General features: G+C 38.7%; 1 protein-coding gene across 1 annotated transcript in view; it reads left to right on the top strand.

The window, feature by feature from the left end:
• Positions 1 to 25,541, top strand: part of NELL1 (neural EGFL like 1) — a gene marked incomplete at both ends in the record, with an annotated part of 271,483 nt that overhangs the window by 127,417 nt on the left and 118,525 nt on the right. Inside the window, one exon of the mRNA XM_080346184.1 lies at positions 7,118 to 7,243. Within this exon, the coding sequence (XP_080202310.1) occupies positions 7,118 to 7,243 (126 nt within the window). The remainder of the gene's footprint in view (positions 1 to 7,117; positions 7,244 to 25,541) is intronic.

The following is a 25,541-nucleotide window of genomic DNA, read 5'->3' as shown; positions in this document are numbered from 1 at the left end:
CCACAGAGTGGACAACTTCTCCTGTTGTAGGCTTGTTCCTCCTGCCAAGTTCTGATTGCCAACAACTCCTGTAGGACCAACACCAGCTTATTTGGGATTACCTCCATTTTAGTTGAAGTGGTCTCATTATAATCAGATGCATTCAACATCTTGTTCTTCACTCCTCAGTGGGTTTAATACAACTTGAAAGGGTATAAGTGTTCTATGCTTTTTTCCTAATAGGCACCAGGTCATTTTCCTGAAATAGAGAATTCTTTCTGCTGGTATTCCTGAGTATGTTAAAATACCTGGGGGTGGTGAAGAACCTCTCTGCCGTAATGTCTATGAGAAGACATAATGAACGTTCTTCAGAATCCATTAATCCCTTATAGCAAATTATCCTCAAAGACATTGATCTGCTTTGATGGAGTCTCAGAGGCCAGAGCTGGAGAGCAGGGACGGTAGGACTGACTTGGGTAAAAGTTCTGAATCCTGTTGGCCAGATGGACTCTGAAACAGGAAAGTAACTTGTTTGCTATATGATCTCTCATAAACCACTTAGCGGAAGGGCAAATCAAGCAGCATATTTGCCAAAAAGTCTTTACACCCACTCAGGCACACAGCTTAGTAGCCCGTTTTGCCGCCATGCATCTTAAATACAAATATCAGTCTGTTTTCAAATAATAATTAGAAAGAATAAATTGCGTCTTGAATAATCCTGGATAAAGCAATCTGGATTTCAGTGAAGTTTGAAGCATCATGGTGTCTGCTATTATAGGTGAAGAATCGTGACTTGGTTTTGCTAGTTGCTTTGACACGTTTGAGCAAATGACTGATCTGCTGCCGTTAGCCAAAACCTGTTCCCCCAAATGTTTCATTCTGCTTTTTGTGATTATTTTTAATCTGTGTTCTCTAAGCTGCATTATCATATGTGAATTCTGGCTACGTATTTTTTTTTAAATAACTTATTTGCAACTGTCAGAGATACCTTATGAATAAGTTATCAATCATCCCTAAGAGCTATAGCTGCAAACATTAAAAAAGTAATATTTATAAGTCTGTGAACATTTTTTATTAATGTATTTATAAAATGAATGCAGCCGTTCACTTAGGGTTAAGAAAACAGCTCCTTTCTATTAAAAGCAACACCACACTACTTGTATTTTCTTTAATGCTGACATGTCAGTGGCAGCTTTCTAACTGGTTTATATAATCTTTTATGAAAAGTTCAATTTAAATAAACTGCTGTTGTCCTAAGAGATCTCCAGGCTCTTGAGGATGGACCATCTCCCCCAAACCAACCACACAGACATTTAATAATGCATCGTAAATTGTCAGCGTAATGATGGAAAAGTGCAAGGGAGACTGGAACAGCAAATTTTTAGTTTTCCTTAGAGAGGAGCAGAATTTACTAGAATAATAAAAGGAAAATCTTCTCAGAGGATCACTAGATAGTGTGGACAGCAAACTAAAGAATCTGGTGCTGTCTTTTGTGATAGGATTGTGATATTTGGAGGGATGATGAGCGAAATGACTGTGGCTGAAATATTCTGGCTCCAGAGTTGGCCAGATTATTGGAGACTCGGGTTATAAAACACTCTATTTTTAAAAGCAAAAAAAGCCATAACTTAGACTAATGATTTGTAGATTATTGTAAGCATGGAGAAGGATGGAGAAGAGGAGCTCATGTGCCTAAGTGATATTTGAATGTCTAAGGCTTTTTTGGTCCTTCTCAGCAATGTTACATTAGTTGAGGGCTGGTCTGCTCTGGAAAGTGTGACTGTTCAGGTGTGATTTGCATGTGAGTGTGTGTTTTTAAATATTTATTTGTTTGTTTGTTTAACTGGATTGTTAAACAGTTGTCACCCCAAGAGGGGCACTTAAATTGATAGAAAGATTTGGAATATTGATACTCTTGTCCTGATCGTTAAGTAGGTATGTAAAGCAGTTTTACGCTGTGCCTAGAGGAAGAGGCTGCACCGCCTTAATGAAGCTCTAAAAGTCAAAGTGATAATACTTCCTGATGTTATTATATTGATAGTTATTTTATTGCTTATGGATTCTCAGGTGATGTTACAGCAGCCCTAATTTATGAAGGTATTTTTAGCTAGTTAGTGCCTTCACGACATTACAGTAATGGTTCTTAGCCCTTTGGAAAGGGACTTTTTCCTTTGGCTGATCTGCTTTTGTTTTGGGTTGTTTCCCTGGCTCTGAGCAGGCAGCAGCTCCATCTGTTCAAGTCAGAGGAATGACGAGGGTCTTCTGCGTTTGCACGGCAGCCCTGCCTTGGAAGAGATTAATTGTTATCAAGGAGTCCAAGTTGGTAAATGGTTTTAAGGTTAGCCTAAACATTCGCAGGCAATCATTAGTCTGTTCTTAGGCAGTGGTGGGAAGCTGAGCTGCTGCCAGCCCACAGGGAGCTGCTGATTGCTGCCATCTGATGCTTTCTGGCTCTCTGAGGCTTGTGTTGCACAATTTGAGAAAGCAGCCCTGTGCTAAAGGTACAAAACAGTTGTGGGGTATGTTAGATATATTGGAAAGAAGATAGGGAGGGGGAAAAAATAAAGCAAGGGAGCTGATAGAAAGGAGATAAGAGCAAGAAAGAATCAGGGAGAATCTGGAGAATGAAAACTAAATGTAAAGATCAAGGAAAAGAACACGTGTTCGTTTTTGCATAAGCATAGGGTGACTGAAATTGTAGGAGCTCTCTTATGCTCCCCTACTATTATGCTCCACTGTTTGGAAACTGTTTATGTGATTCCATCAGCTTGTGAACATATTTTAAGATTTTGTATTATCTAAATAACAACATGGGTTGATTTTACTTTAAAAAAAAAATCCAGATTATTTACACCAGGGTTTAATATAGTTCAAGTCAAGGCATTGTATTAACTTGAATAAGAAGCAGGGAGGGGAATTTGCCACCCACTAATAATCTTTTCTAGTTGGGAGTAATGAATTAGAGATCAGAACTTTCTGCAAAGTTGTCCTTTCCCCATTTCCCTTTCCCCATTTCCCTTTCCCCATTTCCCTTTCCCCATTTCCCTTTCCCCATTTCCCTTTCCCCATTTCCCTTTCCCCATTTCCCTTTCCCCATTTCCCTTTCCCCATTTCCCTTTCCCCATTCCCCTTTCCCCATTTCCCTTTCCCCTTTCCCCATTCCCTTTTCCTTTCTCCTCCCATGTTTGCTTTTCTGTCTTTGCTTCCTCACAGAGTGCTTGAAAATTAGAGTTAAGTTTGGGAATGTTGCTCCCCAACTACAAAGTGAATAATTGAGAGACACTTGCAAATGGAGTAATTGATTCTGATACTTAGCAGATTTCCAAATCTGTCATCTGTTAGTACTCTGGAACATGTCATACTTTGTTTAATTTGGTTTCAATCTGAATGTTGTTATTTTCCAGTAGTTAAACTATGAAGGCCCAAACCACAGGTAGCGATACTGCAAATGTCCAAATGGTTTATTATTAAACGCTCTGCAATTCCAGGGGCAGAGTGCGCTTTGTTTCAAGATTGCTCACGTGTGGTACAAGAGTAACCATTTGAAAAATTGTTCATGCATTTTACCTTCTGTGTGGATATAACTCATTGCCATTAACAAGAACTGTGCCCTCTTTACAGCAGAGAGTAGTTTGGTTTGGTGTGACACTTGTTGGAGGGGATAAACAAAAAGTTTCTCTAGTTGTGATTTGGCATCTCATTGTCAACTTTAAATATTTAGCAATAGGATTCCAAGTCAGACGTGAAAAGGGTTAAGTGGTTTGTGAAGTTCATCAAGTACATTTGCAGGTGAGAAAACCTCTTTTGCTGGCCATGGGTTGAACACCATTGGTATTTTCTTTCCATCCCACCTTGTTTTGCTTGGTTGGTGGTATGAGATGAGTGTGTGCTGTGCAGTAAAATGCATGTCAGGTGTCATCTCCACTGAGATACTGCTCTTGTGTTTAGTCTCAGTGTACTCGTAGTGTTGCTGAGTGCATCGGCACAAATAATAAAAGATAATAAGTGTATATTTCCCTATACACTCACAAACACTCTTTAGAACTCTAAGGGGTAACGGTGATAACTGATGAGCTATAGGGTAGGTGAGTACTGTGGTAAAGAGAGCTCTGCGTAGGCACGGAACTCTATTTTGCTGACTGTTAAGGGAACACTTGAACCCAGTAGGACAGCACTTGCTTCCCAACCCAACCCACCTGTAACTTAACCATCCTCACTGGAAAAGTGAAGCCCCAAAGTCTTTGTTGTTGCAAAGAGCTGGCTTATGTAGATGGGAGCTGGTGATATGTGAATGTTCACTATGCTGTGTCAAGTCTCATTTTTAAGACCATAAGTATACCTTTTTAAAAGAAAAACAAACTACTTCACCCGTCTAGAGAGACACATAAATCATGTATTTTTATCACCTCAAAAGACCACTAGAAGATGAGCTCTAATATTTCAAATGCGACAAGCAATCTATACACATGAATCACAATTTGAGTTCCATTACAACTGAGCTGATATACACCACTATGTGCTTTATGGATTTTACTCTAACAATATTAAGTAAAAACCCACAGCTTTTTGTGATGAATACCTAACCTTTTAAAGAATTTGTAGAATTTTGCTCCAAAACAACAGCTTTAGCACTGCTCTATGGGCTTTAATAAGAAAATACTATTGCTGGTTTTGATCTCTAAATATTATCCTCTATAAAGGAAATGTGTGTGTTAGTAGAAGGCTAATACCGCAAAGGTGAAAGAAAATGTGAAATACCAAAAGATTTTATGGAAAATGTACCAAGGAAAACTGAGAAGAGAGTTAAATAAATGAACAAAGTTTGAAGAGAGGGATCTTTTGTTCCTTCTGGTTCCTTTGTTAGGCCCCGACTTTTTCTTCCTGGACTCAAGGACTTCTGCAGCGCTCCGGTGTCAGTTGTTCTCAATTCCACTATTTATAGTCAAGTCATCACTTGAAGTCCTTAGTCTCCTTTTGAGAAGTTTTTCCACAGCTGTATTTTCATACAGGTTGTGAATTTTCTTTTTATATCTGGGTATTCTAATGTTTTGTGTTACAGTAATGTGGGTCTTGCTCGCAATGAATCAAAGTTCCAATTCCTTCACCTTTGAGACTTTTAATCCTCTCGCTTCCCTTTGGGGGAAGAAAGAGGAGGAGTGTTGTCTGGTGAATTCAAGAAGGAAGCTGGAGATAGAATGTAGCGCGTAAGGTTAATTTTCGGGTGAACTGGTTGCTATTTTGACATTCTTACTTTCTTTTCAGACATCTTTTCCTTCCTTTCCCTTTAATGCTAGAAAATTATTAGATATGCAAGAACAAAACTCCTCAAAGCTATGCTCCAAAAGCCTATTAAAAAGAGGCTGCAAGCAGAACAGCGCGAACACACGTCAACACCTGAGTGTTTCCCAAGTGGCTCTAGCGCTCAGTCGTGTGATAACAAGACATGTGGGAGGATTTTTCTTGGCTTTTATCTTCCATATATTGATGCTCCCGACACTTTAAAATTCATTTCATCAAGTGGCACTGCAATAGAAACAACAGAAATGCAGGAACGAGATAGTTCAAGGTGTTTGCAGTGGTGTACAGTCTTTTGCCTCCAGGCCATCATTTCTAATTCAGCTCAAGTTGGCAGCAGTCAGAAATTGCTGCCAACTGACAGCTGTTTGGTGGCTAACACAAAGTTATTTAGCTAGTCGTTCCTACTGGACAGATGTCTGTAGTGTAGAAAGTGTGAGTATAGCTGGCATGTGTTTCATTTTTAGAGACTGGAAGTGTGGGTGCATCTCAACTGCAGCTACTTTGGTTTAGGGAGGTTAAACAGGATACTCGAATTTAGGCAACCAACAACTCAATATGTGCACAATTAAACTCCCCCATCTTCTGGGGCTAAATCCTGGTGTTTTGGTACTAAGCCCTTGTGGCACTTCCATCGTGTCCCCCATAAGCACCATGTGGGAGGAGGTTGTAGCTTGGTCTCTACAGGTAGCTCTGTGGAGGGATGTAGTAGGAGACCACACTGTGGGGTGACCATCTCATCTGTACCCACCATCCGAGGAAGTTCTTCAGCTGTGTTGTCAATTAACACCATTCTTGAGTGTGAGAAAACAATAACAAGAAGAAAGTAAAAGGGGGAAAAAATGAGTGTGATTCATCTTTCTTTGTGTGGCCGTATGTCACACTAGAATTAATCTTCTGAAAACCGTGCATTACTTTATGTAAAATCTGTGCTACTAAGCAGAAAATCTATCCTGCTGAGAAAAAAATAAAGAGAATTCTTCAGTATAATACCTGGTTTTGTGGGGAAGGAAGAGAGAAGATTTCACAGATTACAATATCACAGAGCTTTGGGATTGTTAAACAGGCAGGTAAATGATAGGTTTGATTCACCATTGTGAAAATAGTTTTGAATTTTGGATTTGCAGCAGCAGGAGAGATTGCTCAAGCAAACAGAGAAGATGAGGTCAAGTTGCTACCATCTTTTTGCATTGGGATGATGTAAAGCAGGTTTTACATGGGCTTAGGTGACTGGCTCAATATTCTGCTTGTGCAAGATGTGGAAGTGGCATGGACTCAGTAACTCCAGGAGTGGGTTCCAGGCACTGTCAGAGCACTTGGGTACATCTGGATGGCTGGAATATTTGATAACTCTGCAGCTGAATTTGCTGCATTGCCCTGACAAATGTTGCTGTGCCATATCTATCCAGCACTGCAGCTGATATAATGTTGTACAGAGCTACTGTGCCTTTGTGCTTTAGTTTACCAATAAACCAGAGTTAGGATTTTCATACTTATGGTGCTGTTTTATGTGTTCGAAAAATTTGCGTTGGTTTTTGTCTTTTAATATTGTCATAGGAAAAAAAAAAAAACCAACATGAATATGTTACTTTTACAGAGTTAAAAAAGTTTTAGGATTTTAAGAACAGTGGAAGGAACCCATTACTATCATATTATCAGGAGTTTTAGCTCTATTTTAAGCTATACTTTTCTAGTAAATACGCTTTGTTCTTTAGTGCCAGAGTTAAACCAGATTACCTTTGGAGTTGTAAATGGGAATTGTTTCCTCTTATTCTAATATTGTGTCATGTTTTTGATTTCACTAAGCCTGACTGGGACTTTCTTTGGTTGTTCTTTCCTGCAGATATTGATGAGTGTGCTGCCAAGATGCATTATTGTCATGCCAATACGGTGTGCGTTAACTTGCCTGGATCCTATCGTTGTGACTGTGTCATGGGCTATGTCCGTGTGGATGATTTCTCCTGTACAGGTGAGCTCTTACATATGTGTGTGTGTATATATATATATATATATACATATATATATATATATACACACCAATAGTAGCGTTACAGTCCGTGTTGTGTGTATTGCTTAGCTTTTACTTGGCCCCTGTGCCATACCAAATGCCACATACTAGCTGGCCCACTGCTGACGTAAAATTTAGGCACAAGTGAGATAAGTAAATGTGATATGAGCTCCATTTCCTTTGTATGGATCCTTTTGGGATTAACTTGAAAGGTGGCTCAAGAAGCCCTGTGGTTCACACACAGAGTGCTCTTGTCAACCAGGACATAGAATCATAGAATCATTTTGGTTGGAAGAGACCCTCAGGATCATGGAGTCCAACCATAACCCAGCTCTAGCACTAAACCATGTCCCTAAGAGCCTCATCTATATGTCTTTTAAACCCCTCCAGATATGGTGATTCCACCACTTCCCTGGGCAGCCTGTTCCAGTGCTTCACAACCCTTTCCATGAATAAATTCTCCTGTTATCTAATCTGAACCTCTGCTGGCCAAGGTTGGCTTGTGTACAAGGTGCAAAGGCCAAGATCAGATCACACGTGTAATGAGATAAAATGCTGTTTCATTACCTTTGTTTTGAAACTCGTCAGTGAATTGAAACATGAGAAATTACCCAGGAGGAGAAGCTTTCTGAAGCAAATACACAAAAGAAAAACTGAAAACGTATGAAGTTCTCAAACCCTTTTATTGTTAAGTGATTTGGAAATTGTTATTATTAATGCTGAGAATTAATGTCTCCAGGACTGTGACACATGTTATTTAGTAAAGAGAACAAGTATGATAGCATTAGACAATAAATCCAGTGATTCTTTTTTAATACCTGCCAGCAAACAGAGTGCTAATAATTCTTAGTGGAAAGTGGTTAGGTCTCATTTCCATCTAGAGGTTTTTAAGGAACCTTCCCTGGCAACCTCTGGGAAATGTGCAAGAAGCTGCTGAAATGCTCAGTCCAATTGAACTTAACGGGATAGCATCTTTCAGTCTGAACCCTCCAGAAAGGCTGATCTCAGGATTATTTTGATGGTGCACCCGTCTGGCAAAGGAGGAAAAAATCAGGCAGATTGATTGGAATGGAAATAAGTCAGCTTCACACAAGACCATTTCTAGAGTTATGTTGGGTGAGCTGTTTTCTCAAGTGGAAAGATGGCACAGGGGTATTGAATATGAGAATGATTTCCAGACCGGAATAATTATTGTCTGTTGTAATGCATGTTATCCTTAGGGAATGTCAGAGGAAATGTTGACTTTCATGGTTACAACATGTCTTGTAGCAAAGATTATGTAGTTTATAAAAACTGTGGGGAAGTCCTGCCCACCTCTTGAGAGAGGTTGATGCTAAATTTTGTCCAGAGAGTCATTATTTCTATATAATCTGTGTCTTTCGAGTAAACTTTTGAATTTTACTTGATCTTTTACAATCTGCCATGTCAGAAAAGTTTTAGACCTTAAATTTTGTTCTAAATGTGTGTGCAATAAGGAAAGGGTTTTTGATAAGCTGCCACTTCTCTTACATGCACTACTAATTTCCTAATATTCCTTTCCTTCCAGCAAGCCACTGTCATTAGGCATGCACATAGTTTAGAAAGCAGGGTATTTGTGATTTACAGAGAAAATACAAAGTAGTAAGACAAGTTGCTTGACAGTAATGGGTGAACATTTGTTTAAAGTGCATGCACACAAAAACTCCAGAACTGGTATAAGAACGAAATAATACAATGAGTGAGGTAGCTGTTTCTTGCAGGTTTATTACCTTGCTAAAATGACTTATTGTTTGACATCACAGTTAAAAAACACAGCAAGTATGTAACACAGATGGGGAGAAACTCAGTTATATCTAGAAATAATAGTATTTTATAATAATAAGAATATTTAAAGTAAGTATTGTGCAGTAGAAGCACTAATCCTGTTTTTGAATCTTGCATTGTATTTACACAGGCTTTTCCTCTAATGAATATTAAAAAAAATAAATAGCAATAATAATAAAAACCAGGCACCAAATACTTAACTAGTTCCCCCTCATGCAGGCACAAGCAAAATAGAGCGTGGCTATTACTCAATTTTAAAAATTTATTCCTCTTTATTCAAACAAAATAATGAGACATTATCTGGTTATTGAACCGTGCATTTGGGGACAAATCTGAAAGCCTGAGATGTGTTTGCGTTCTGATTACAGCTGAATTTTGTGTCTGTGGGGTCAGGCTCTGATGGGTTCAGGAGAAGGGTTAACAAGTTGCAAATGCAAGTGCTTAAGGCACGTGCACGGCATTGCGTGTATTTTCTGCACTGTTGACCTAAAAGCAGAGTTATTGTGTAGAGCAGGAGGTATCATGTTTTGGGAAGTCTGAGTCTAATTCGTTGAGCTACAAAGTCACCGGGTGTTGCTGGGTGGCCTTGGTGGCTGGTCCCTGTGCTCTGGAGGCTTTCAAAAGGTGGGAAGCAGTGATGTGTGGAAGTCCTAAGTCAGAAAGAGATATTTCAATTTTATATTGGGGTTTTTCTCTTTATAAAAAGAGATGAAGTGAATATTGAAACGCTAGGTCAAATTTGAATTGAGGCAAATTAAATTAATTAGGATATTTCTGAATTTTGAATGTGAAGCTTACAGTGTGTTTTCTTATAATTCTGCATCTTGCTTAAATTAAACTGATTCGTGCAGGTTTTGTGTTGATGAAACTTTTTTTCCCAAAACAATTTTTGAATAATATATTCCCATTGCTGTTGATGAGAACTGCGGAGTCGGAACTTACTGTGGTTATCAGTAAGAAGCTCCTGTGGTGGAAGCAGTGCTGATTTTATAGAAAATGCAATCACAGAGACACAGGGACTAAAATAATATTCTATACGAAGCATACAATTGAATTGAATTCTGAAATATTATTTCAAATTACGTAGTGGCTATTTTAATAAATAATCAATATTCAGTCTCACATAAACGAAAGACTTTGTGTGTTGAGGTTCATCCCATGACAGGTTAGTCAGTCCAGCAATAAATTTAACCTGTGTTCAGCAAGAAAGGTACATCAGTGTTTTTCTGCTCACCTAGTCCTAGAGCTTTGAGCTCGAAATGTTAATAATTAAGTTGTTGAGTGAAAGACACTTTTATTAAGAAAAGCTACCATTGAATAGGAAGCTTCATCCAGTCTCTTCCTGTGACACTGACAGGTTATTTATTGGTTCTCAGGTAAATCACAGTCTTACCCGTTCTGAAAATGGCAGCAAGATTTGCTGCTCCAGATGCTCTCGTTTACTGGAATCTACTGATTTCAACCACTTTATTGACTTCCACAGGTTTCTACCTTGCTTGCTTGTTGAAAAATGAGTTTTCTTAGGTTGCCTTCTTCTATCAGATGAGTTGGGGAGTTCGCTTCGAAAGTGCATTGCTTAGTTTCATACTCTTTGAAGCATTATAAATTGCATAATAAAATCTCCATTTTATTTTTGATGGGCTGTATCTGTTGTCTGGTGTGATCTTGAAAACGCATGTATGTGTCTGATTTTCTGTAGTTTGAAACTACAATATGTAGTTTCTGTGTCCCACCGCTATTCAATCAAGTAAATAAATGCTGTTTCATCTTAGTAGCCTATAAGTTATCTGTAATAACTAGGTATATGAAGCTGATATGATGAGGTAACAGTGTAATTGGGTCTCATTTGGTTTTGCATAGTACTGGCTTTTTCTGTGAAGAAAATAATGATAATTATGATAAAGATTCCTGGCCTTGAACATCTATGATGATGATTTAAAAAAATACACCCTTGTTTTGCAATGTTTTCCTTGGGGCTGCATGAGATGCTGAAAAACTCCTAAAATCCTGCAGTCATTCAAAGAATAAGTTGTTTGTCTCATTTTGTGTAGTTGCTACTGGGCTTGGATGCTCTCTTCTTTTTTTAATTTCCTACAAATATGCACTAAGTATGCACGAAAGTTTAAAAAAGACCTTTACAAATGAGAATACCAAGAGATTTTTATTCCTTTATTTGCATGTATTACTCACAGACCTTTTCCAAAATGAAGAAACTTCCTTTGGACATGCGAATGACTTGGTCCATTTTGCCCTAGGGGCATCTTTTCAAGAAATATTAATAATATGGAAAGTTATCTGGCCACCCAACATATGTCAGCAGCACGTTCTGCCAAAATGTGGTGTGACTTATATGCAGACATCCTCCTCTTTATGCACCAACCTATGCTGACAGATGTTTTTCCTCCATGCAAATAATCCATCTCCAGATTTTACTGTGGAATTTCGCAGTTCTGCACAGTTTGAATACTGGACTGTGCTTTTAACCCTTTTTCAGTCCTTATTTTGTGTGATAATGTTCACAGAACTTCTTTTACCTTTGGCTTCTCTAAGCAAGGAGTCACTAAAGTCATCCTTGGTTACTTGCAAAAGTCAAACCTGTATCGCAGAAACAGGAACTATTTTCCAAATACATCATTCAGTATTTTAATTCTGTGGGAGAACTGATGTTATATAGAAATATATTGTTTAGAAGAAGTCATAGAATTTAAATGCTACTCTGTAGTTTACGTGCTAATTTGATTTACTGTATGAGTAGAGAAGTTGTAAGAAAACCTAATGATTTTGACAGGTTATCCCATAAGCCTCTTCAGTTCTATCCTGTGTGGTTTCTGGAGTAACATTGAGTTTTGAATCTAATGCACCTCAGAACAAGCCTTTCTGCAGCATGTTATTGGAAAAGTTGTGCCTAAAGCACAGAAGAATGTAGAGTTCTGAGAAATCTCAATTTCAAGGAAAACAAAACCCAAAACATCAGCCCCCTTCTGCTCTTCTCTTCTTCCCCTCCCTTACCTGTGAAAGGCGACTCAACTGCAGGAATTTCCTGCTATGGTTAGAACAAACATTGTTTAAATTGTTTGGTGTCACTAAAATTGATGCCTTTAGATTTTTGTTGCTGGAGTTTACCAGGCAGGTTCAAGGTGGTGTAGTTGACCCCATAATTATACTAATAATGCAACAAATTTCACAATGATGAGGTGACAGTCTCAAAGGACAGGTTGCTGGCCTCTCATCCAGAACCACTGTATGTGTTTGAAAAGGACCTGAATAGAAGGTTTTAGGCAGCCAATTGAAAATATAGTCACTTTTTGAAAGGCAGTGCTGTTTCTGCAATCTAATCCACTGACCCTTTTTTCCCCGCCACCTTTTCCTTTTCGGTAAACTAAATTAGCATTCAAGAAAGAAACAATAACATTTTTTTGTGTGGCATTTGAACTTTTGAAGTACTGTGCAGGGTCTTGGATGTTCACAGAGGTCAGTAAAAAAATGTTACCACCATTCACATGATGCCCCGGAGCTGGTGAATTGATGGACAAGTCTGCGAGCTGGAAACCCAAGTCTGGGTTCATGGGCAGGGGAGGTAGGTCTGTGGTGGAATAGTTTTCAGGTATGTTTTAGGGAAGAGCCTTCTTCAGAGGTTGCTGTTCTCAAGGATTTCATGAGTGAGTATCTTGCCTAGCACTACATAATTTCTAAAGAAAACTTACGAAAATATTAATTGGGATGAGGTCATAGTTATGGGTCACCATTTATCGATTAGGCAGCAGACGTTCAGCACAATAAGTGACTGGGGTTAAGGACTTCAGGCAGATCTGGACCCTAATGATTTTGCCTGGCACTAATATATCAATATATACTAATATATCAATATACTTTTCTGAAGCATTTCGTGCTTCAAAGTCTCCTCCGTCCTCTACATGCTGAGGACAGCCCATTGTCCTACAAGCTACATCTTGATTTGTGTGCTTGTCCTCTCACCGCACTGTATCTTCAGGGAAGCACTCAGGCATTTCCAAATGCATTTGGAACTTGGTTTTAAGCCAACCTGAATGGCCGACACTATGATGGTACTAACTCAGCAGGTACAAGAAACTCTTACGCTGGTCTCTCCTTTCCCGAGATCCTTATGTGTCAGATGCTAAAAGGCAAGACAGGACTTAGCTCAATAGTCAATCGCATTTCTGTTCCCATAACTGTGAAGAGAAATGCTGTTTAGTTCCAGGCGCCTTGAAATGCAGAAGCATTTGTTTCAAGGCCCTTCGTGGGCTGTTGGCCAAGTTAGCAGCATGTAATCTATGCACTGGTGGGTATTGCCTGCACCAGAGAGCATTTCTTTGCTCCACAGGACAAGTCAACAAAAGACTAGAAAAGGATTGAATCAATCCAGCAAAACAAAAACAGAGCGACTCCACGTCAGATAACTGATACTTGCACAGGTCTTGACTCAAAACCCATTAAGTCAATAGAAAGCTTTCGGTCGCATTCATTTTGGCTTTAGATAAGTCCCACAGAGAGATAACTAGTGTGCTCTTGCCACGGCAAAGCTCTGTTTATAATAGTGAAAAAAAGGATGATTCTTTTGTATTGTCAGAGAATGCTGTGCTAACATGGATAAGGTAGCTTCTCAGTGCATCCCTAGAAGGCTGATAAGTATTTAATTGCTGTTTTGGAACAGGGAAAGCTGAGGCACAGAGAAGTGGAGCATCTTGCCCAAATTCATGCTGAGACAGTGGCAGTGTTGGAGGGTCTAGTAAACAGAGTCAGAAAAATTAGATGTGGGAAAAACACAGACTTATATCAACGAGGATTCAGTGAACAGTGAGGGTTTTTTTATAGGTATTGATATTTTCACAAGAAAGAAGAGCGGTTATTGAAGCACAGTGTGTGTGAGCCTGAGTAACCACAGGACCTTCATGTTTACAAATCTTCTCCTTCCTCTTTCCATGCAGATTTGTAACATCTTTTGTTACTTTGGAGTTGAATTATTCCCCAGTCCTCTAATTTTAAAAGCCACATTACGTTCTTTTGTTCCTGAATTCACCTTCATTTACTGGATTTAACTGCAACATTTTTTACATTCCTTCCTTTAAAAAAATGCCGTTGGGAAGCTGCATGTTATTTGCTCCTAAGTGCTTTCAATCTGAGGGAAAAAAGTACTAAAAATGTAATATTTATAGTGATTTAAATTCCTCACTGGTAAATAGTTTAATTAAACATCTTTGTGCTTTCCTGTGCTTTAGGCATGGAAGTGTTGCTAATTTGTCCAGAGCAGTTGGTAATCCTTTCAAGTCCTTTTTGACACATTGATTTTCTGTAACTTTATTAATACTAAAATTAATTAAAGAGCTGACCGCAAATCATGCTGATAGTTGTATTTCTTGACTTTAGGCATAATTAGCATTTTTACATGATTTCTTAGCTGCAGACTTTTATGGGGGTAAATATTCTATCACCGAAATGTAGTATTACAAATTGTTTTGCATATGTATGTTCATGCTTATGTATAAACTTAAGCAGTAAGCTCATGCTTAATAATAATATTGGTTTAATAATCATTCATGACCCCTGAATGAAGCTGTCAATAAAGAACAAGCCAGGGCAAGCTTGTTCATCTCACCTGGTCAGCATTTGTCCTGAGATCTCTCATGGCAGGACTTCTCCTTGATACAATAGGACTAAATCCGTTACTATGGCACACGAACTGTTGGTCTCTTTTGTAAATCTGGCAGTTATTACAAGCAGTCCATGAGGTGAGAGATGAAATTAGAGCCACCACGCTAATTTCTTAGTGGGAACATGCTATCTTGAAAACGTGCGGTGGCTGCAGGATCAATGTCAGTGGCTGGAAGCAAAAACTCTCATGTTTTAGTCATCTGCTTTCCCAGTAAGTGTTAATGCCTTCAGGAGTATAACTTGCTTTGGGGAAAGAGTTTATTCAATCAAGCTCTGATCTTTTCGGTGCTCTAACAGTCAGGGTTTGTCATCTTCTCTGTCCAAAAAAGCAAAGAATTCCCTCCTGCTGTATTCTGTTTCTTGAAACCACTTGTAACAAACTCTTCGTTCTTCAGACATAGAATTGAACTCTCCTACTAGATTGTGGAAGTAACTGAATATCTGGGCATCTGGTTCACCATTCCTCCTCAAGGCAGCGTCCTTGAAACATCCTTTGTCTTACCTTTTCTTGAAAAGACCCAAACAACTTCACTGAGGGAGATTCAGTACTTACTCAGCCATTTAGAAAGGTTTATTTAATGCTACCTCACATCTCCCTTGCCACAATTTAAGCCTATCACCTCTTGTCATGTTTTCAGTGAATATGAGAATGCTTTGACCTTTCTATTTGCAGTCCTTTTAAACATTTAAAATCTCTTTTCATCAATATGCTTTATTCTTCTCATCTGTAACCTAAAACCTATTTTTAGGTTTATGGTTGAAGAGTACAAAAATATTCTAAGGGAATTTTCAGCATAGCTTGTTATTTTCCCTTCAGAAAATTCTGAACCTGCACCCCCAAGTTTATTTTGCGTTCAGCTGCAAGATTGTTGGTGTGTGTCAGGGAAGATGCTCTAAAGAATGGTCCCAAGTGAGAGGTGCGACGTGCCTGGGGTCAGCAAGTCAGACAGACAGATGTGGCCAAAACGTCCTGTATTGATTCTCAGAGTCCTGGGCTGTGTTCACATCTGCTGCCAGAGGCTGGTTAGCCAGACACAACACTGGCCACACTGGAGAGGAATTCTCTGTTTTCCCTGCTATATCCTCTTTTTCTATCCAAACACATTGTTCAGCCAGACAAAGAAGAAATGTCAGACGGATGACTAATGGCCAGGTACAGACTCTCCATAGTGCTTGCTTTTGGTGCTTGAATGGCTTATGTGGCTTGTTTGATTTTAGTAATAATGAGCACAGTATGTTGGAAAACATCAGGGAAAAAAGGCTCAAACGATCTTCCAATATCTTACAGTGTCTGGAGTCTGTTGTGAACCAAATCTGTCCAGTGTATGGCACATAAATATACATTTCTTCCAAAGAAAACCCATATGGAGGAAGAGGAGCCCCTTCCCATTGGAGCATGGAAGTGCCAAATTCCAACCACTTTGATTTAAGGAATGGTGGAAATGGTTATGGATGCAATTACTGGACCTCTAGAAAGGCCAGAAACTTGCAGTGTATTCACTTTGCTTTGACAAGTGTGGAACTTGGGGATTTCCACGTGAAAGACAGCATTTCATGATGGATGAGGCCAGTCTGCCCAGGCTTATCTGTGAAATGTGCAGCACTTTGCTGCTCTGCTGTTCTGTCTTGCTATTTGCTCCTTGGATATAAGATTTCCTGCATAAGGCCTTTATTTCTGAAACAAAGGAATTATATAAAGCTTGTTAAGCTCAACAGAAAATTTTCCATAAAGTTTGTGGTGCTTATGTCTGATGGGCTCTTCTGCCAGTGAGAAATGTGTATGACAGGGGCTTCTGTAGGCCTTGGTTTTTCCTTTTTAAATCTAAAGGTATATTTTATACACTAGGAAATAATATATTAATATATCTTATTTTGCTATGATCTCATTTTTATACCTGTGCTGAATATTTCATAGAAGCGTGCATATTGATTGGGAGAAAGCTGATATTTTATTAACAACTATTGATTCTTGAGTATCAATTACTGTATACAAGTGATCAAAGAATCACCTTCTGACGAGTCTTTGATAATGAAAAGACCTTTGGACCCTGGTTCAATGATGGGCATCTGTTATTTGTTTGAAGTGGCTGAGGTTTTGTGCAAGCCATGTGTCGACATACGTTGTAGATTGTCCAACTCTCACTTTGCTGTTTATGCAGTTTCCCCAATAACTTAAAAAATGGGGTTTTTTGAGCACAAATGTGTGTGTGACGGGATGAGGAACGGGACAGATTTTCTATTGCTCTGAAGGTGTGCGCTGTGGTTTGTTCCTTTGGGTGGTGTCATTCTGGTTTTGGAGGAAATTTGTGTTCGGTCTATGAACAAGAATATACAGATATATTATGGGTGATATTTGCAGGTGAGTGCTAGTATGTCTGATAGCCTAGCTATCCGAACTTTATTTCTGGATTTTTAAACATCAGCGAATAATCATAAATCTGGTAATGCTGCCTGTCTGAAATGCTTGTGAAGTCATTTTAAAGGGTGTAGAGGAGCTGCCACTGGCAAGCAGACTGACTTGGGCCTTAAGAAATGCAGCCGTGGGGAATAGCTCAGGGAGGGGGAGAAAGAGAGGTGCTTTGATCTATCACTTTGTAGTTAATATTTTCATGCTTTCTACTCTAGGCTTTTTGCCTCCTAGTATGAAACTTCCTATTTAGTTACATGATTGCATGTAGTAATTGCTCAAACTGGGGATTTTTCTGACTCTTCCAGAAATAACTCGTATTCTTCATTGCTAGAGAAATGGGACAGAGCAAGGCAAATGAATGACCCAGTCTTGCTAATCATGCTCCCATTAGAATAGTCTGTTACCATTTGTACTTTATTTTTTTTCTTTTCAGAATTTACAAATAAGGTTTGGTTTAGAAAATACAATTTATGCTGCTAGACTGAGATAATCAGGTGTTTTGGGGAAGGAATCCTGTTCTGGCAGATGATAGCAGAATGGGGCAGAGAACAGAGCTGCCAAGCAAAGGCTGAGGATGGCCACGCAGAGACAGCTTAATGACCTGGAAGGGTAAAATATTTTTGTCCTGCTTATTTATGCTGAAGAAAAGTTTCCATGTTTTCAGGATCATAGGGACTTGGTTTATGCTTCGTGCTTTTCATAATGCAGAAACAGAAAGGACTGGTTTGAAGGGCAACAGAGCAGCCTTGTTCCATCTGGATTGCCAGAACTTAAGGCCAGTTTTGAGTGATTGAGTATCCACAGCTGAGCATTATGGATGATACTTGTAAAGGCAGCAAGAGGTTTCTTTATTGCACAGAAACTGAAAAAGTTGTATAAAAAGTCAGCTGGAAAGACTTAATCCAAGGCAGTAATGGAATTTGAAATGTAACGTTTTTTTAAAGGAACCTGGAAACAAAAAAGCTATAATGAGGCTGGAGAATTTAACAGCCCTGTAGTATTTTGGTATATAATATATACAAGCTTCTTTTTGCATATCTTTTATCAATATATCGTCACATAAGCATTTTTGACTTGGAATAAATTCAGTCATGTTAATTAGCAAGGAGAGGGTAATTTTGTTTGTTTGTTTGCTTTCCTTGATATTAAAAAGTTACATGGCTAAATACTCATTCAGGCAACAGTCAACGTTGAGGTTGCTAAAAGTGAGGTTACCTACAAATCCAAAAAATCCAGAGGTTGGGTTTATACGTAGCATAAATCAAACTTGATACGCTTATTTAGGTCTGCTGTCAAACTGGATTCTGAAGTCTTTTTAGTTGCTACGGCTTTTGATTTGTTGCTCTGAGATTGTTGATTTATTAAAAATAATCTGTGCCATTAGGCTGCCTGTCAGGATCCATAAATCGGATTGGCGACCAAGAGCAGTTATTATCCCGTGTGGATTTTGGTTTTTGTGCTGCAGAAAAGAGGCTAATTAATTCACTGACAAATGGAATTCATGCTTCTTTTGAAATATGAAGCCCTTACCTGATATTTTTTTCTGGAGTCCATAAAGAAAATTTTCGTACATTATTTCAATGGATTAACTGCCTTTATAGTCCAAATTTCTGTACCATTGGAAAGCTTTGTTTTCTTACACACTTAACTTGAGCCATTGAGTTAAAATAATAAAATACAGAAAACTATAGAAAATAATGTGGCATTAAGGTTAAGTGCTTATTGTTCTGGGCTTATCAGTACATTCAGACCGATCTTGAAGGACATTAACAGATCGGTTTTGAGTCCTGTGCTGTAAATTGTCCCAGTTATACATGTTTTCCAGCAACAGATGGTTTAAGGATAAACCACTACCAACATGAAAACCTGTTATTCCTGGGTTTTTTTAGCATGCTGCAGCTCTTAATAGTTCATGATTTATATACTAAACAAAGTCAATATGTAAATGTGTTGTATAGAAAATCAGGATGAGACTTAGGAAATATTCAAATAATTGGAAAGATTTTGCAGAGCGCGGAGCTGTGGTTGCTACTGGATGCTCCTTTGGCTTTCCAGTCAAAAGCAAAACTAGTCAAGCTGGGTCTGAGCCTCCCAAGTATTAATCATCTGCTGCAACATTTCAAGTTCCTTCCCTTTCTACATAATAGTGTGGGTAGTGGGTTGTCAGCAAATCTCTGGAAGGACTCCATGCTGTATGTTTTGGTCTCTGCTTTGATGAACTTTTCCCTCTTTCTGTGCTGCATGGGACTAGAAATTCAACAAGTTTAGGTAGTGATTGAGGGCATTAACTCTGCAAACAGCTGGACCTCACCCTATTATTTTAGTCTTTTAATATCTCCATTTTTTTTTCTCTAAACAGATTTGAGTGCAAGCTACTTTCTGAAGAGATGTTGCTTATAAAAAGAATGCCACATCTCTCTTATGATATAAAAAAATGTTTAAAAAGTAAATTACTAGCATTGAGGACTTTTTCCAGTGATTTCTTTATTGAATCTGTCTTGTGTTTCTCCTTGTTGACAGCTCTATGACCACAATAACTTTGTGCAGAGAAATGTCTTCTGACCTTGTGTATTCCATCTTCTGAAAACAGCACTTTGGGTGATTGTCTCAGATTTTTTTTAAATATTATTCCATCAAGTCTTAGCAATCTGAAGTAGAGTCCCTTTTTTAAGCTATGAAATCTACACAGGTGGTGTTTCTCTTCTTATTTCTGTTCATTATTACTGCTATTAATTCCTAGTATTAGATGTGCGTTTTTACAGTAATCATGTTTGCTATAGAAGCAATGGTGGTCTGAAGGTTCTATGATAGTTTTTTCGCTCTCTGATTATTCACAATTTAATATGATGTTAGCTTTTAGAAATAAACATTGTAAAGAAAAGGCACAATAAGTACCATAGGAAGAATAAACCTAAACTGCTGCCTGCTTGGTATGGCACAGCGTAGCCTAAAATGATATGTAAGTACTAAATTAGTCCAGCACCCTGTCCAGGCAAACTTACATTGCTGCTCAGAATTTTTGTGCAAGCTCTTTAAGATCAGCATTGCAGAAACTAAAATTAAAAGTCCTCTCCGCTATTAGGAAAGATTTAATAATTTCTTCCCAATTCATTGCTTTGCCTGAAATGAAAGATGATCATTTTTGTTCATTGAGTATGTTAAATCTTTTTATAGTGCAACTGAACACATTACCCTTTTCTAATGCAAAGCAACCAGAAAATTCCTCTTACTCAACGCCTCCTGATAAATAAAAATGCAAATCTAATATTGGAAGTGCATGCTATCCTTTTGCCTTCAATGCTGTCTATATTTGCATGATTCATAGGTAACTGCATTGCCTGCCCTTTCTGTGTGAGCTGAGGATCCGCAGGAAGAAGAGTTTGGGGTGCACGGTCAGAGTCTGGTCTCGTGTAACACCTACTTGAATTAATTGAGTAGTCCTATAGTGCTGCGTGAAGTGGCTCAGCTCGCCTCAGATGAAGGGAAGAAGGACAACTTCTACTCTTTCTCTTTCCTACAACCAGAGTGTAAACTTGGCTTTCTGTTAGCTGAACTCATCAAAACTGAATAATTACAGTGGTGTAGGCTGGAAGGCCCATTATTGTCTACAGTATTCCTGGATATCTTCCTACCCGAGATCTCTTTAGATAGCAGTCTAAAATCCACAATTGTTTCTTTTCTTCAGATAAAATTAATTGCCTTTTTATTAGAACTTGGCATCTTGACCTGCAGTTGACCCGGTCTTTATTCTCTGATAGCAAAGGTGGTTTCTTCAGAGAAAATGTTGGTCTACCTGCAACGCTAATACATCATAGAAGGAATCTCTTGGTTCCATCTAATGATCATTCTGTGCCTTGAACCATAACGATCAGTAGTTTCATAATTAAATCCTAGCCAGTGAAACTATTCATGCTCCCCTTGTACATTAAAGGGTTGGTATTTTGAATATTATTGGACTTAAACTCAATACCATCTGAAGCCTTTTATCAGTTAGACCTCTTCTGTAAAATGACTGTTTCTGTCTGTCCAGTCTGATTTTTTTCCCTTTAATTTCACCAGCAAGAGAGCCTTTTTTCATCATATTGAGTAAGAGAGTTTTCTACATTCTGTTACTCATTTTACATACCTTTGTCGTAGCTGCTATTCATTTGCTCCTAAGTACTGAGTAATCATAATCTTTAAAATCTTTTTATACATTTCTTAGAAGAAAACAAATGAGACCTTCCAAGGAAGAAAGTTAAGTAGATACATGAATATTATAGTGATCTTGGAAAAATAATCATTTTTATCACTTTCATCCTCTACAAAGAGGAGGATAATTGCTACTATCTGTTTAAATCCTTCAAATGCTATTTGTTGGTATCATATCAATTGGCCACAATGCCTTATTTTCAATGTCCTTGCATTTTAAGATTTAATATAAAAAAGTGATTAATTAATAGATGATAAAAGTAAAATTGTGTCTGGAAAGGCAGTCGGGTTATTATGAAATATCTAATCTAATTAGATTAAGTGAATTTGACGTGACTTAAACCAATCTGTTAGAAGCAACGATCAAAAGAGAATAACAGTCAGAGAGTATTTAACAACCACAACAATAATAATTATATTCCTAAGATATTTCCATTTGCATCCTTCAGGATCCTTCAAAACAAGAGTGCATTGAGCATCTTAGTGTATTTGTGAATCAGTTACCTTAGTGTTACACTGAAGCACAGGTAACACACAAAACCCTATTGTGGGGATTTTTTGCTCCCTTAAATATCTATAAATGTCTCGTCTCTTCTGTCTGTAACTGTTCAAAGATAACCCTAAACTGCATATAAATGCAATGGAAGGGTAGGAAAGTTTAACCTTAATGAAATATACATTTCAGACATTATAAAATGAGATCCACATTTTTTTCTATAGTTTTGTGGCATTTATGAATTTGTGCAGACACTGATGCTCCTGATCCTCCTCTTGCTTTTTAAATGCTGTCTCATCTTCCCTTTTAATAATTACCGGGAAGAATATGCAAAACTTTGTAACAATTACAGTCATTCTTGTAGAGATCCACTCTTACATTTTTTTTTTATTTTTCAGTTAGCATACAAAGTATACACTTTTGATTTGCTTTCCAGAAAATAGTGTTAAATATTCTGTTCCTGTTCATCTCAGTTCATTTTCATTTGAGTTTATTCTTTCTGAGCTCTGAGCCTCACTGTTACCATGGCCATTGTCCTCTTGTATCTTTTCTCACTTGCAAATGGAACTGATTTGTATCTTATTCTCATGCCACCTCCTCTTTCCATGTACAGCTGATAGAAGTCTGACTTATGAGGATTCCTCCTTTGGACATGCAGTTTGGGACCACCCCATTTTCAGTTCTTTTTCCTTTAGTGCTGTTTATAGTTTTTTAATCCCATTATATCTCAATGGCTGGGCCAACCAGCATTTATCAGAGATGTGGTGATCCCTTCCAGCCCTCACAGAAAATGAGAAAAGCTCATCCCAAGATGAGGTGGTAAACCTGATGTAGTTAATGATCTCCTTTTGATAGCTCTGTTATTATTATGCAACCTACATTGTGCCTTCTCAAGCAAGAAATGGCACTCAGTGAGCATCACAGATTAACAAATGTTTCCTTTTGAAAGGGTTTTTGAAAACCTTATGACACAAACTCATGGTCTGTAATAATGCCAAGTAAGTATTTCAAAGAGAATAAACCTAAAATAAGAATCTTCCCCATGAATTGTTCTGAAAAAGAATAGAAAATAGGATCATGAGCCAAGAATTGTCACTGTTCTTTATGTTAGAAACAAAAGATGGAAATTATTTTGGATCTGGAACTAACCATTGGTTCACCAAGTCTGAATGTACCCCGTCCCCATGGGTGCCTGGGCTAGTGAAGTTTCAGGGAAATGCTGAATTTAGAAGGCGCCTTGTGCAGCTGACTCTTCACTACAGGATACTACAGGCTCATCTTAAGCCAGCATTTGTCCATGTTAAACATACTCAATTTTCAAGATGCATTTCCCCTTCATTGTGGAACAATTATTTATTCACATTTTTTGGTGAAAGGAACAGAGGGATCGCTAGATGCTTATTTTCTCCTTATGTTCCCTCATTGTCACTCCTCCACAGGGACCTGCTTAGCTGTTTCTGACTATTTCTGAAGGCCCATGCTTACACACAATTCTTCTTGGAAGTAAGAATTTAATACTAGGCTGCATTATGGGTTGTCATTTGGGTGTCTAGTAGGATTAACTCAGCTGAACTTTTCTTCCTGCTTTGCATGGCTGCTTTTTGTCAGCTCTTTGGAAATACAGCAGTTTTGCCAGTTTTGGTGTGGTCACTGGTGCCAGGACTACTGTCATATCATTTCTCTTTCTCGGTGTGGGTATGTTTCAGGTTGCCAAACGCGTCAATTATAAAATCTCTTTCTGGTTGAAAAAGATTGCTTTCCTCTCATTGCAGGCAAATTAAAACAATCAGTACTGTATATGTATAATTTTTCATCTAAGGGATTATTCCTCATTGCCCTTATCTTGCCTCTTATTAAATATCTGAAACACATTTTTATCCTACTAATTTTGTAAACCGCATGTGAACCCAGTGAGATGTGTCCCACAAGATGACTTCCTTGGGTTGTAGTGGCATGAGGTATCCCATTGAAATTCAGTTTGTGGTTCCAGACAACTGTGTTGTTCCGCTAATTTGTTTCACCTGTCATCTTCATCACCTAGGATGCAAGGTCAAATTAGTATCAAAAGAAATCCTTTTTTCTCTCCTTCCAAATGAAACTATTAATATTTAGCTATTCAAATTATTATTAATTCACTGATCCTTTTCTGTGGCATTGGAGTGCTTGTGACTGACCCTGCTTTTGTCGCTGACATCCGATCTGTACACATGGGAGCTTGAGATTTCCTCTGGGGAATTTATCACCATGATACTGCCGGGCCTGTCTGTGTGTTTAGGTTTTCTGGGGAGTAGTTAAAGTCAAAAGCTCCACAGCCTTCTGTGGAAAAAGATTCTTAATTACTCTAATGCTAATTTAGTGCTGATTTTAGCATTTGTGTAACATAGCTCTGGGATCCATTGGAAAGGCTTATGCCTCTTGTCTGTGGCAGTATTTTCTGTTTGTGGACATTTGTCACGTATCACAGAAGTGACATGTGAGACACCAATTGCTAATGATCGTAATTGGGTTTGAGCCCCTTCAATGGAAGATGTTGAAAGGACTGCAATTAGAGTCTTCATCAAAACTATGTGCAGGCAGTACCTACAGAACTTCCTTCCCCTGCCTGTGGGACGTGTTGGGTGGGAGGGAGGGGAACCAGGGACCTTGTTTTCCTCTCCATATAGGGGTTTTCTTCTAGGAAAATAGTTAATGAAGACACAAAATGTCTTTGCATTAAAGATAGTATCTAGAGCAGGAATGTTATTTGATGTGTAAAGTATGTCTTCATTTAAATAATAAAAGCATTTGATCTTTTTATTTCTTGCAATTCTGTGAAGCTAACATCTGAGTATGCACCTCCTGACACTTTCCTCTGAATAATTTGATGGTGATTGCCTGTCTGATGCCTAACCTGTGACAATACATTTACATCTATCACTTCCCCAATGGGCTTTTGTCAGACTTGTTTCAACCATTCCTTATATCATTACGTGATTATCAGCAACCTTTTTCAAATTGTCTCATGACAATTAATCATGATGCTAGTGGATGAGTGGACTGGCTTAATGGATGAGGGAAAGGCTGTGGATGTTGTGTACTTAGACTTCAGGAAAGCCCTTGACACTGGTTTCCACAACATCCTTCAGGAGAAACCGGCACCTCATGGCTTTGACAGGCATATTCTTCTCTGGGTAAAGACCTGGCTGGATGGACAGGCCCAAAGAGTTGTGGTGAATGGAGCCAAATCCAGTTGGAGGCTGGTCACCAGTAGTGTTCCCCAAGGCTCAGTACGGGGGCCAGTTCCGTTTAATCTCTATCAGTGATCTGGATGAGGGGATTGAGTGCACCCTCAGTCAGTTTGTAGATGACACCAGGCTAGCTGGGAGTGTTGATCTGCTGGAGGGTAGGAAGGCCATACAGAGGGGTCCAGACCGGCTGGATCAATGGGCTGAGGCCAATTGTCTGTCCACCCCAAGGACCTGGGGATGTTGGTGAATAGTGGACGAAAATGAGCCAGTGTGTGCCCAGGTGGCCAAAAAGGCCAACAGCATCTTGGCTTGTATCAGGAATAGTGTGGCCAGCAGGACTAGGTGAGTCATTGTCCCCCTGTGCTGGGCACTGGTGAAGGCTGCACATCAAATCCTATGTTCAGTTTGGGGGCCCCTCACAAGAAGAAAGACCTTGAGGTGCTGGAGCGAGTTCAGAGAAGG

Source organism: Nesoenas mayeri (genome assembly GCF_963082525.1).
Source record: "Nesoenas mayeri genome assembly, chromosome: 5".
NCBI classification, from domain to species: domain Eukaryota; kingdom Metazoa; phylum Chordata; class Aves; order Columbiformes; family Columbidae; genus Nesoenas; species Nesoenas mayeri.
This window is presented reverse-complemented; position numbering and strand designations above follow the sequence as displayed.